Source organism: Pituophis catenifer, unplaced genomic scaffold (genome assembly GCF_029215685.1).
Source record: "Pituophis catenifer annectens isolate HBS135680 unplaced genomic scaffold, rPitCat1.0.hap2 SCAF_6, whole genome shotgun sequence".
Lineage (NCBI taxonomy): Eukaryota > Metazoa > Chordata > Lepidosauria > Squamata > Colubridae > Pituophis > Pituophis catenifer.
The window spans coordinates 68,715,847-68,728,182 of NW_027256886.1; the positions used below are offsets into that span (position 1 = coordinate 68,715,847).

Genomic DNA, 12,336 nt, shown 5'->3' on the forward strand with positions numbered 1-12,336 from the left:
CGCTGATGACACCCAGCTGTACATCTCCACCCCAGGCCACCCCAAGGATGCCCTTGAAGTGATGTCTCAGTGCCTGGAGGCTGTGCGGATCTGGATGGGGAGGAACAGGCTCAAGCTCAACCCTTCCAAGACTGAGTGGCTGTGGCTCCCGGCATCCTGATATAGTCAGTTGACTCCATCACTGACTATTGGAGGAACATCTGACGGCTGTAACCAGGGGGACCTTTTATCAGGTTCTCCTGATTCGCCAGTTGCGGCCCTTTCTTGATCGGGATTCCCTGTGCACAGTCACTCACGCCCTCGTCACCTCTTGCCTTGACTACTGCAACGCTCTCTACATGGGGCTCCCCTTGAAGGGCACCCGGAGGCTCCAGCTGGTCCAGAACGCAGCAGCGTGGGTAGTGACGGGAGCAGCATGGTGCTCCCATGTAACACCGCTCCTGCGCGAGCTGCACTGGCTCCTGCTGGTCTTCCAGGTGCGCTTCAAGGTGTTGGTTATCACCTTTAAAGCGCTCCATGGCATAGGGCCTAGCTATCTTCGAGACCGCCTGCTGCTACCGACGACTTCCCATCGACCCGTGCGCTCCCACAGAGAGGACCTCCTCAGGGTGCCATCAGCCAAACAATGTAGGCTGGTGACCCCCAGGGGGAGAGCCTTCTCTGTGGGGGCACCTACCCTCTGGAATCAGTTGTCCCCAGAGATAAGGAGAATCCAAGACCTCAGGGCCTTCCGCCGTGCCCTTAAAACCCACTTTTTCCAGCAAGCCGGGCTGGCTTAAGAAGAAATTTTTTAATTTTTTTTAAATGTTTTAATTGGTTTGTGATTTTTAAATTTTTGGGCCAAATTTATATATATTTTAATTGTTCTTAATATTTGTATTTCATGTTCTTAATTCTGGCTGTGCACCGCCCTGAGTCCTTAGGGAGAAGGGCGGTATATAAATTGAAAATTATTATTATTATTATTATTATTATTATTATTATTATTATTATTATTATTATATTACTATTAATATCCTTCAACCTTCCTTGTATGTTTCCCGGGACATAATCCTGCATTCTATCCATTACAGCATTGAAATCCCCCACTAAACAGACATGTTCATATTCCAGTTCCCCCAGTTTAACATATAAGTTTTGATAAAAAGTCCTCTGATTGTCATTAGGGGCATAAATACAAACCAATAAAGACTTCCACTGGGCAATTTCTATTTCGAGCATGAGAACCCGGCCTTCCTGGTCAGCAAAAACCTGTTGGGATTTCAAATGATGTCGTACATATACCACTACCCCTCTTTTTTTTTTTGACCTGCTAATGAGGTATAAGTTTTACCCAATGCCCGGCATTCTAACAAATGGTTTTGATCTTTTTTTATATGGGTCTCCTGCATGCAGACAATATCATACTTAGCCTTTCTTAATTTATTCAAAATCCTACTATGCTTATTAGGAGCATTTAAACCGTTAATATTTACAGATATCAAACACACTAATTTCCCCATTTCCTTTTCTCACCTAAGTTTTTACTTTCCCGCTGTTATAGCCTTCTTAGCTGTTTTCTTGTCTCCCTCTGAGGCGCTGTTAATTCTTCAACTTTTCGTGTTCCCCAACCCTTCTTTCCCGCCTTTCCTTCTCTCCTCTCCTCTACCTCTTCTTCCTCTTGCAATTCCTCCAGACTTCTACTTTCCCCTTCTCCTTCAACATCTAATTCTGATGAATTAAATTGTTGTTCCATGAGTTCTCTTGCTTCTTGAAGACTCCGAATCCTCACTTTCTTATCCCTCCATGTCATCAATAAGCCTTCAGGTAATAACCAACGATACGAAATTGCATTTTTCCTCAGGAAAGTCATCAAAAATTGATATCTGCGTCTCTGTTCTCTTAACCGACATGGGATTTGTTTCAAAACTATTATCGGTTGGCCTTTATATGTAATAGTTTGATCCCTTGTTCGTTTATAGAATTCTTCGCACAAAGCTTTCTTGTTAAAATGAACGTGAATTTCCCGAGGGAGATTGTTCCTTTTTGCGTAGCTAGTGAATACTCTAAAGGCCTCATCAATATCCCATTGGATCATGAATCTATCTGCCTCCAAAGTTTCTGCAACTATTTCTCTTACAATGTCATCCAGTTTTTCCCCTTTCTCTTCCGCCACATTCTGTATTTTAAGAAAAAAAGAAGATCTCTCCATTTCCAGAAAAATTATTTCTTCCTCTAAGTCCCTATTTATCGTTATTTGTCTCTTCTCCCAACTGTCCATCCGTCCTTCGCATTTCTCCGTCTTCTTCTCTATCTCCTTCATTTTTTCCTCTTGTTGTATTAATGTCTGTCGTATATCTCCCAGTTCACTTCACATCTGTTTAATTTCTTCCTTAACCCCTCTCATTTCTGCTTTCACATCTGCTCCCAAGTCCTCAAAATTCTTAGATGTCGACTCCTGGTTTTTAGCCATCGATTCCTGGATGGTTGGTAACATATTTTGAAGAGCCTGCATAGAGGGCGTCTTCCCCGTCGCCGACATATCTTCCGATGTTCTTCTAGAAACTAAATACGTCAAACTTGGGTTACAGAGGTAGGCAGAGAGATAACTTTCTTATTTGTTATAGTAATAGTTGAAGATGTAGACATAACTGAAAACAACCACTGTTCCTCTACTCTTTATTGAATAAATACGTCAATCAAGTATTTTAAATCAAATAAATTAATCCATCAGCTCTTGATATATCCAAATTAGTCAATTTTCAATGTTTACTATGAAGCAGTGTATATATATCTTTTCCCCCTCTCCTTTCCTTTCTTTTCCTTTCCTTTTAGTTGTAATATCCAAATTCACCACTAGGTGGCAGTGCAAGACCAACCAAGGGCAGTCTCCGTCTTCAGCAATGGGGAAAAAAGAAAAAAGTGTCAAGTCATGATGTAGCAAAAAGCTCACCTCTTCTGATAATGTGACAAAGAGAGAAGTAAAAGAGAAAATCTCACTATGTCTTCAACAAGATCAATCAATTATTCCTCATCCAACAGACAATATATTCAAATAAAAAAAGGGGAGAAGATGAAGTTTCGATAATATCAGAGTTCAAAGGGAGATCAATAAGCTTCTGAGGGGGGAATAACAGCTAGCAGCAAGAAGTTTACAAGACAGCCGTTTCTCCGTTTCAGCCACTCCCCCAGTAAATGGCAAATCTTATGTTTCTTAGGCAGGAGGTTCAGTCAGCTCGGAGCTAACTTAGTAAAGTAGAATTCTTACACCACGCTGGCGGGCTTCCCTCTCCAATTGGTATAGTCACTATTTCGGGGCGATCCCACGCCGCCCTCTTTCTGCGCTGGTACCTTGAGAAGAAATCTGCCGGCGTGCGGAAGAGCCACCTCCTCGCATGCCCCGATGCTTCCCCTTCTTCGCGAGCCTCTCCACGGCTCATGATGGCGCAGGAACAACCGCCAGACACAGAAAAGGGAGAACTAGGATAAGCAGCTATACAATTCCTAGTCCTCCATTTCAGCGTGATGCAACCGGAAGCCCAGGATGGGTTCTTCAGATGCTGAGGGCAGACATGAAAGCTTCAGTAGTTGAAAATTGCCAGCAGTTCTCATGCTATGAAAATGAAGATGAAGCCTTTCTTCACAGACAGTAATGACACATAGGTTCTCTATATTACACAAACAAAGCATTAGTCCAGAAAATATGATCACAAAGCTTCCCCTGCATGGAAAAAGGATGGAAGGAATACTTTTGTGGACATCTATCTGATTCAAATGAAGAATTAGAAAGGACTATCGGGATCTGGTTGAAGAATCAAAATTGTGGAGGTCTTTTCTGTAGGTTTTAAGAGGCTTGTCTATTATTGGCAGAGGTATTTGATGATTATATGGAAAAATAAGTTTAGGGTATTAATGGCACATTTCAAGAATTTTTCCCTCTTGTGTTCATCAAAATATCCTATTTAAACTACAACTAGGTGAAGGCATTACTTTTCATTCAATCCTTAATGGAAGTGGCTCAAATAAAGGTCACAATAAAAACAATCTATAATAGACTATGCTGAAAAAAGTTGCTATTTTGAAATTAGAAAACAGGATCTGTCATTGCAAAACAATCGGATTGTGAAGCAAGACAATGTCTCTAGGAAAGAATTCCAAAAATGGAGCAGATCTTAGTGCCACTCAAACCCACAAAATGAAATGCAGTGGGACCTCCCTAGCTAATTGTTACTAATAGATTAAATAGTAGCAGTAGAGGAAGTGTTTCAAACACTTACCTTTCAGAGTTTAGTGTCAACATGTTAACCTACAGAACGTACAACTTCAGTGAGATCTCAGTATTGATATGTTTATTGCAAAACTATGATTTCACAAAGGAAAACCTTCCTCCCGCCTCAAGTCTGGTGCATTGTTTATTTTATTTTTATTTTGTGTTGTAGCTGCTGTGGGAAAAATTGTTTGAAAAGTGGTATATAATTCCTTAAAAGAAAAAGTAAAATAAATTAGGTGCCATGCTTGTCCCTGTTTCTTTAGTATCAGTGGAACTTTGATGCATATCAAAGTTGAATGAGTAATAATAGAGCCATATGAGAAACTGGGACTGTTGTGGAGGCTGAACCAATAGGGCCCACACGTTACTGTGAAGATATGTAGGCTCACACACATTATCATTCGCCTTCAAATTAAAAGCAATGCAGTTGCATTGTATTCATGGCATTCACTTATTTACACCTGATTTCTAATTGCTGATTGACCTCACAAAGGCCAGACAGGGAGAGTCAAAGGGCTGAATGTGACCTGGGATCCATAAAAGTCCCAGGTCTGATTTAGTTACATTCATTTGGAGGGGATGGGGGGCAGGGAGGAAACTAGTTCTTGCTGTTTTCTTGACAAGGTGTTTTGGAATTGGTTTGCCACTGCCCCATTCTAAAGTTGAGAAAGGTGACCTGCCCAAGGTAATATCGCTGGCTTGCTGCCTTAGGCAGTACAGGAACTCACTGTTTTCCCATTTGTAACCTGATGCCTAAGCTACTACCCAAACTAATTTTCACCTCATCTACATAACCTACATACGTCAGGTACAATGTGTCAGAACCATATGTTTAAGTTGTAGTTAAGAAGATTTATTGCTCAAACCTATACAGAAGAATCTAGTCAGTGTTCAAGGCTAAATTGGGTTGGACTTAGACTGTGGGAATCTAATGATGCAGAAGCCGCTGTGGAAGCCACAGTATGAGAGCGGACGGGAGGACATAGTGCAGGCTATAATACCAACAACGCCTCCCTTAGCACAAACAGTTCAACAGACACCACCCACATCCCAACCAGAGGCACAGGTAGATGACATACCCCATTCCATTCAGGCCACACTCCAGGCGGATTAATGGTTCCAGGAAAACCGACACCTGCTCACCCAGAGAGATGGCCTAGCCTGAAAGGGGTTGAAGATCTATGTGCCCAGCACTCTCCGGTTGGAAGTGCTGCATTGCTACCATGACGCCCACACGGCCTGGCATTTGGGGTTTCTTAAGACCCTAAACTTAATCAATCGACAATTTCGGTGGCAATTTTGGTAGGTGCCCCTCTGTGGGGGCACCTACCCTCTGGAACAAGTTGCGCACTTTGCGCCGTGCCTTAAAGATGTTTCTGTTTCATCAAGCCAGGCTGACCTGACCTAACTTTTTAAAATTATTTTAATTTTAAATTGTTAAATTATGGGTTTTAATATAGGGGTGTTTTAACTGTGGGCCAAATTAATTTAATTGGATTTTAAAATTGTTTTAAATTTTGTATTTTCTGTATTTTATCTGCTGGCTGTTCACCGCCCCGAGTCCTTCGGGAGAAGGGCGGTATACAAATATAATAAAGAAACATAACAAACAGGATTACATGCGAAGCTGTGTTATATGCACCATCATGAGTGGTTAGCCCTGACTAGATTTCATTGCTTGGCTTTGCATTCATTGATGGTCAGTTTGTGCCACATCGGGAGATAAAACTCTACAAACCAGGACTGTGTTTGGTGGTGTTTCATTCCGACCTTCCGGAACCTGACATCTAGGCTGATAACTCACGTAATTCTGCCCTCTGGCTCTGCCTGCTCTTCTTTTACGCATACAAACAAACAAAACAAACAAAACTCTTGCTTGGAGATGTATTCTCAAAATGAAGTAACTGAAACAGGGCATCTGCAGGGAATTCCTGCTTTCATCAGAATAATGCACATTCTCCCCTCCATGTGGATACACCCTTGTCATGGAAGAAGGGCTCATGTGTTCTATTGAGAACTATGCTGGACATATACCACCAGAAAGTATACTGGAAAGATCACCCAAGCTAAATAGGCTTCAACTGAGGAGCCGAACTAAGAGTAGCCACAAACCCATTAACCATGATAAGACAATAACAAAAAAAGAATCCCATACCAGATTGGTTGTTGCCCAGGTTAATAAGGACCATGGCAGTTGCTGTTCCTGGGCAGCTGTTGAAAAATGAGTTGCAGGATTGGAGAAAGACCTGGGAGCCTACCCCATAAAAAATTCTGCCAGAAAATTTGGGAAACCAACACACGGCCACAGGATTGGAAATGTCCAGTATTCATTCTACTGCCAGAAAAGGGTGACTCTAAAAATTGCCCCAATTATTGCACAATTGCTGTCATCTCTCACATCAGCAAGATTCTGCTTAAAATTATACAATAATGTCTAGCACCAACTATTAAAAGGAAATTACCAGCTTTTGAAGGTATTGTGGCACCATGATCATATTGCAAATCTATGCTGGATCATAGAAAAGTCTCATGAATATCAAAAGATCATTTACATATGCGTCATCGAATACAAGAAAGCCTTTGATTGTGTTGATCAAGAGAAGCTATGGAGAACTGTACAAGACCTGGGATACCAGTACATCTGATCAAGTTGGTGCAATCACTGTACACAAATCAGGAAGTCACTGTGTGAACACCATATGAAGATACTGATTGGTCTGATTCAGTGGTGGGTTGCCCCCGGTTTGCACCGGTTCTATAGAACCAGTAGTAAAACCAGCGGGAGGCCCCACCCACCGACCCCAACATCACCAAAATGCTTCTGGGCGTGCGCAGAAGAGCGCACACATGCACAAGCGAAGAGAGCACGCGTGTGCATCCCCATTGCGAACCAGTAGTAAAGGTAAGTGGAACCCACCCCTGGTCTGATTATAGGATTATTAAAAAAGGGAGAGAAAGGTGTGTGACAAGCTTGCATTCTCTCTCTTTTCTTATTCAACCTGTATGCCAAAAGGATCATGAGGAAGCTAGATATTAAAGAATTAAACACTGGGTTAAAGAAACATCAGTTATCTTTGATATGATGATGATATAATTCTCATCTCAGTAATCAAAGAAGACCTGGAACATCTAATCAGAAAATCAAAGAAGAAAGTGAGAATGTTGGTCTCTTTCAGAACATCAAAAAGACCAGGATCATGACCATTGTAAGGAAAGGAAACATCAAAACAGAAATTGATTGTAAAGAAATAGAGTGTGTGGAAAAATTCGATTTCCTAGGATCGCAGATAGCTCAAAGGATTGAATGCAGTACAGAAATAAAACATCGGATTGCATTGGATTGCACAGCAACAATGAGCATGAGCCGAATATGGAAAAGCAAGGACATCAGCCTGGCAACCAAATGTAGGTCAGTTTGCTCTATTATGTTCCTCGTAGCTAGCTATGGTTGTGAAAGTTGGACCTTAAAAAAGCAAGACAAGAAGAAAATCAACTCATTTTAGGTGTGGTGTAGGGGAAGGCTTTGATATCCTTTGGACATTAAATATGACTAACAAGCATGTAGTGGAGTGCATAACACCAGACAGGTAACTAAAATGCAAAATCATGAAACAGTATCTCACTTACTTTGACCACATCATGGGAGGGCAGAATTCACTGGAGAAAGGAGTTACGTTTGGAAGAGTTAGCAATAAAAGGAATTCAGACCAGCAAAGAACATAGTGGCTGGACATCATCAAAGCTGACATCAGTCAGAGCACAGAAAAAAATCAAAGAAGTAGTGCAGGATCAGAAGATGTGGAGAGCCCTGGCCCATAGAACCGCCAAAAGTTGAACACAACTGCAGGGATAATCAACATCATCAATTCAAGTTCTGTCCATTCGGTGCTACATAGAAATTGATGTAAAAAGAAAAAGGGATTGCATTGTGACATCATAATGCCACTTGCATTAATTTGAGCTCTCTTTCAATGTGGATGAAACAAGTTCCTCGGAAAGCCTGAGAAAACTCTTCGATCCGGCAATGATCGAAGGGGCAGTGATCAGGGGCAGTGATCAGTGCGAATCGCCATGAAGCTGGAGCATCCGGAATAAGCGTTGTGCAGGAGTGAAGATTCGGACAGAGTACTGGTACCAGGTGAGTGATTGGACAATTCACAGGTAATAAAAGAAAAATTCAAAAATTTTACAATTACCCCAGTGTGGAAATAGCGGCTAAATAGCGACAGGGAAAGACAACTGATGAAGAAAAAATACGGAAGTGACAAGCGCTCTATAGGAGAGCCAAAATAAAGACTTAAAGTTGAATATGAATGAAAATGTTAAATTGGAATTTGGACTTTTCAGATTTGGATTGGATTATAAACAGATTGGTTGGATATAAAAGTTAAAGAAGAAGTGGGAAAACTTTCCTTTTCTCCTTTTTGAATTACAAACAAAATAGATACTTTTTAACCAGCTGAGTGGAATTGTGAATTGTAGAGAGACATCTCCAGGAGAAATAAGAGTATAACATTAAACTTTTTGTTTTGAGGGAAAACTTTGAAGCAGTGAAAAAAAACAAAACACCTTGAACTTTCAAAATGATAAACAGTGAGAACTAAGGAGGATTTGTGTGTCTATAAGCAGTTAGACTTTGATGATTTAAAAAGGAGGATTATAATGTGGATTTAAATTGGAACAATATCAACCCAGAAAGAATAAAATGGCGCAAGAATTTAAGGAAATGATGAAGATGATGTGCTTGGAAATAAAGGAAATGATTACAAACTTGCATGGAAAATCGAAACGTGATGAATCTAAGACTGAGCTAGAATCAGTGGTGAAATCTAAAATTTGTTACTACCAGTTCTGTGGGTGTGGCTTGGTTGCGGGGGGGGTAATGTCACTTGGTGGGTGTGGCCAATTTTTTTTTTTTTTACTTTTAAAACCATTTTTTCCAAAACCTCTTCGGCTTGTTGTAAGGTTGTAAAAAAATGCTTTCAAAAGACTCTGATGATCCCAGCTGAGTTGCCTGATCGGCAGAGGTTTTTTTTCTTTTAAAAGTCTCTGCTGATCAGGCAACTCAGCTGGGATAGTCAGAGGAAAAAAAAGCCTCTGCCGATCAGGCAACTCAGCTTGGATCGTCAGAGATTGTAGAAAAAATGCTTTTAAAAGCCTCTGGCGATCCCAGCTGAGCCGCGCGATCATCAGCCGCACGATCATCGGCCAAAGAGGTTGTAGAAAAAATGCTTTTAAAAATTAAAAAAAAAAAAGCCTCTGATGATTGCGCGGCTCAGCTGGGCATGGGGGGGCAGGGATTTTTGCTACCAGTTCTCCGAACCACCTGCCTCCATCGTTACTGGATCAGGCAATCCGGTCCAAACTGGGAGCATTTCACCCCTGGCTAGAATACATGGAAGCTGAAAAGGAACTAACCAATGAAAAACAGGAAAGAGTGATTGACAACGAAGAAGACGACAAAGACAAAGAGACTGACTATGGAAAATTAAACAATGAAATAGGTTGTAATAATAAAAGGGAGAATCTTAAAGATTAGAGTGGGACTAATAATGGGGAATATAGAAAAAGGGAAAGAAACAAGGAAGGAAAAAAGGGTCGAATAGAAAAAATATAAAAAGATTAAATGATTACACTGGGATTTACAGTGGAAGTACAAGAAAGAAGGAAAAGAGATGGAAAATAATGGGAAACAAAGGGCAAAAGAAAAGATTTTATGACTTTAAAATACAAAACAAGTATACTGGGATTAACAATGGAAATATAAGAAAAAGGAAAGAGAGAGGAGAAATAATGGGAAATATAGGGCAGAATAGGAGAGCTCAGAATCCTAAAACACAAAAGAAAGGAAGAGGAAGAAAAAAGAAAAAAAATAGAAGAGGAGAAAGGAAGAAAGGGAGAAAGAAATGAAAGGGGGAATAAATTTAGAATTGTAAGATTTAACAGATAAAATGAATGTTAGAAAAAAGATAAAATAGTGATACCAATTAAGTGACTTAAAATGATGGGAAATTATAGAGATGTATGAAGTAAATGAAATAAGATTTATGTTTGATGTTTTATGTTTTAAATATGCTCTATTGAAAATTTGAGAAATTGCAAGAATTGTCATACTTTTAATTGCAGTGTTGGAGGTTTATAAAATGATAAATTGTAATAATATGATTAAATTTAATTGGGGAAGTGTAATAAATTGGAATATTTTAAACTATATATTTGAAATGTAATCAAAAAAGGGAAAGAAGGCGAATTAAGACTAAATAAGAACTAATTAGGTCGGGGGCAATTAGAAATGATTAAGATGTGAATTATAAATATATATTGTTAACAAGATAAGAAGAATTTTGAGAAAGAAATTTAATAAATGAAAGAAAGGTCGGGGTTGCCTGGACACCATAGTGAAAATATTAAATTGAAAATCTATACAGCAATAGAGAGAGATGGAAGAAGAAATAGAGAGATGGAAGAGAAAGGAAGTAGAGAGAGGGATAGAAGAGAGGGGAGGAAGGAAGGGAGGGGAAATCAGAGTAGGAGAGAGGGTTAGTCAGGGAGGAAAAAAGGAGGAGAAGGAGAAAGAAAGGGGAAGTAGTAAGGAGCAGGAGAAGAGGAAAAGAAAGTAAGAAGGAAGGAAGAGAGGAAGAGGGAAGAGACTGAGAAGAAAGATTGCTGTATAACAGAAAAGAGGAAATGGAAGAAAGGCAACCCCAAGCACACATATGAATATATGAAGCTAAAGAAGAAATTATTTAAAAAATAAAAGAGAATAAATGTGAACAAACAGGAAAATTAGAATTTGAGAGCGAATGAAGATGCTGTTTATATAAATAAATATAGAAATATTGAGATATGAATTAAAGAAAAAATAGGGGGAAAAGGAAGATTTTGGCAAAAATTGTAATTGAGTAAACTGTATTTGAACTTGAAAAATTGTATAAGATAAGATATAGCCAATACTCTGTTCAAAAAAAGATGCGGGTGAATGTGGGGGGAAAAATCAATAAAACTTGATTTAAAAAAATGTGGATGAAACGATAACCTTAATCTAGCCCATTGAAAATAGCCCCAATATATACATTTGTGCTTACTCCAGGGTACATAAATGGTTGAAAGCCAGCCACAGAGCACTTGATCAAAACAACTCGGAATCTGCTCTCAAATTGACTCGGTAGAGGAAATTGAAATTGTTACAAAACTCTCTGTGATTAATGACAGATTAAGTCCTAATAGAAGGAAATAGATTAAAGATACCAGAATAAGTCTTAATTAAAGGACATCAGACTGGAAAAAAATACCTGACCTTGTCCACACTATTCTTCTCTTTCTCATATTTTTTAACTTGTCACTTCATGACACTGAAAACACTTTTTCCTCATCGCCTGATGTGTATTAAAATAGTGAATCTAGCAGACCTCAGAAATGTCACCATACTAATAATTTATCTCCAAAATACCTGTCTTTTCAGGATTGTGCATTCCATTAGGAATTCTGTTTGCTTTGAGATAATAGCCATCACTTGTCAGGATTTCATACTCTTCACTAGGGTATCCCCAATATTGAATGATTTCACTCTGCAAAAAAATAAATCAACAACACCTTGAACAAGCTAAATAGTATTCCGGAGCATTACTACTCTAACCATTCATAATATGATAAATATTTTTTAAATAACTGGTCACTATCTAAGTATTTTCTGTTTGTTTTTTTACTAGATGAAGCTGCTCCTTCTCTTCCCTGTCCCATTCTTTCCCACTATGAGGGGATAGGAAGGTACAATCTAATGTTTTTCAAACTTGGCAACTTGTAAATGTATGATCCTTCCCATGCTGGCTGGGGAATTCTGGGAGCTGAAGTCCACATATCTTAAATACTGGTATAATTTTTTCCCTTTGTGCACAGTGAGATGTCCCCGAACTAGAAGTTAACGTCAAGCCAGCTACATATTTTTTATACTCCAAAGTAGTTGTGTCCTGTCTATCCAAAAGACAGGGTAGACTATTCTATTTTCACAAACAGAATTGTGAAAGAAACACAATTTACAATGGGTGTTTCAGCAATATTGTCATAATGATGATATGCCTTTTTAACAT

The 12,336-nt window shown here is 39.4% G+C and overlaps 1 protein-coding gene across 1 annotated transcript in view; it reads right to left on the reverse strand.

The window, feature by feature from the left end:
* The window catches only part of LOC139317941 (lipase member M-like), a 29,350-nt gene that overhangs the window by 16,358 nt on the left and 656 nt on the right, over nt 1-12,336 (reverse strand). Inside the window, exon 2 of the mRNA XM_070945122.1 lies at nt 11,700-11,817. Within this exon, the coding sequence (XP_070801223.1) occupies nt 11,700-11,817 (118 nt within the window). The remainder of the gene's footprint in view (nt 1-11,699; nt 11,818-12,336) is intronic.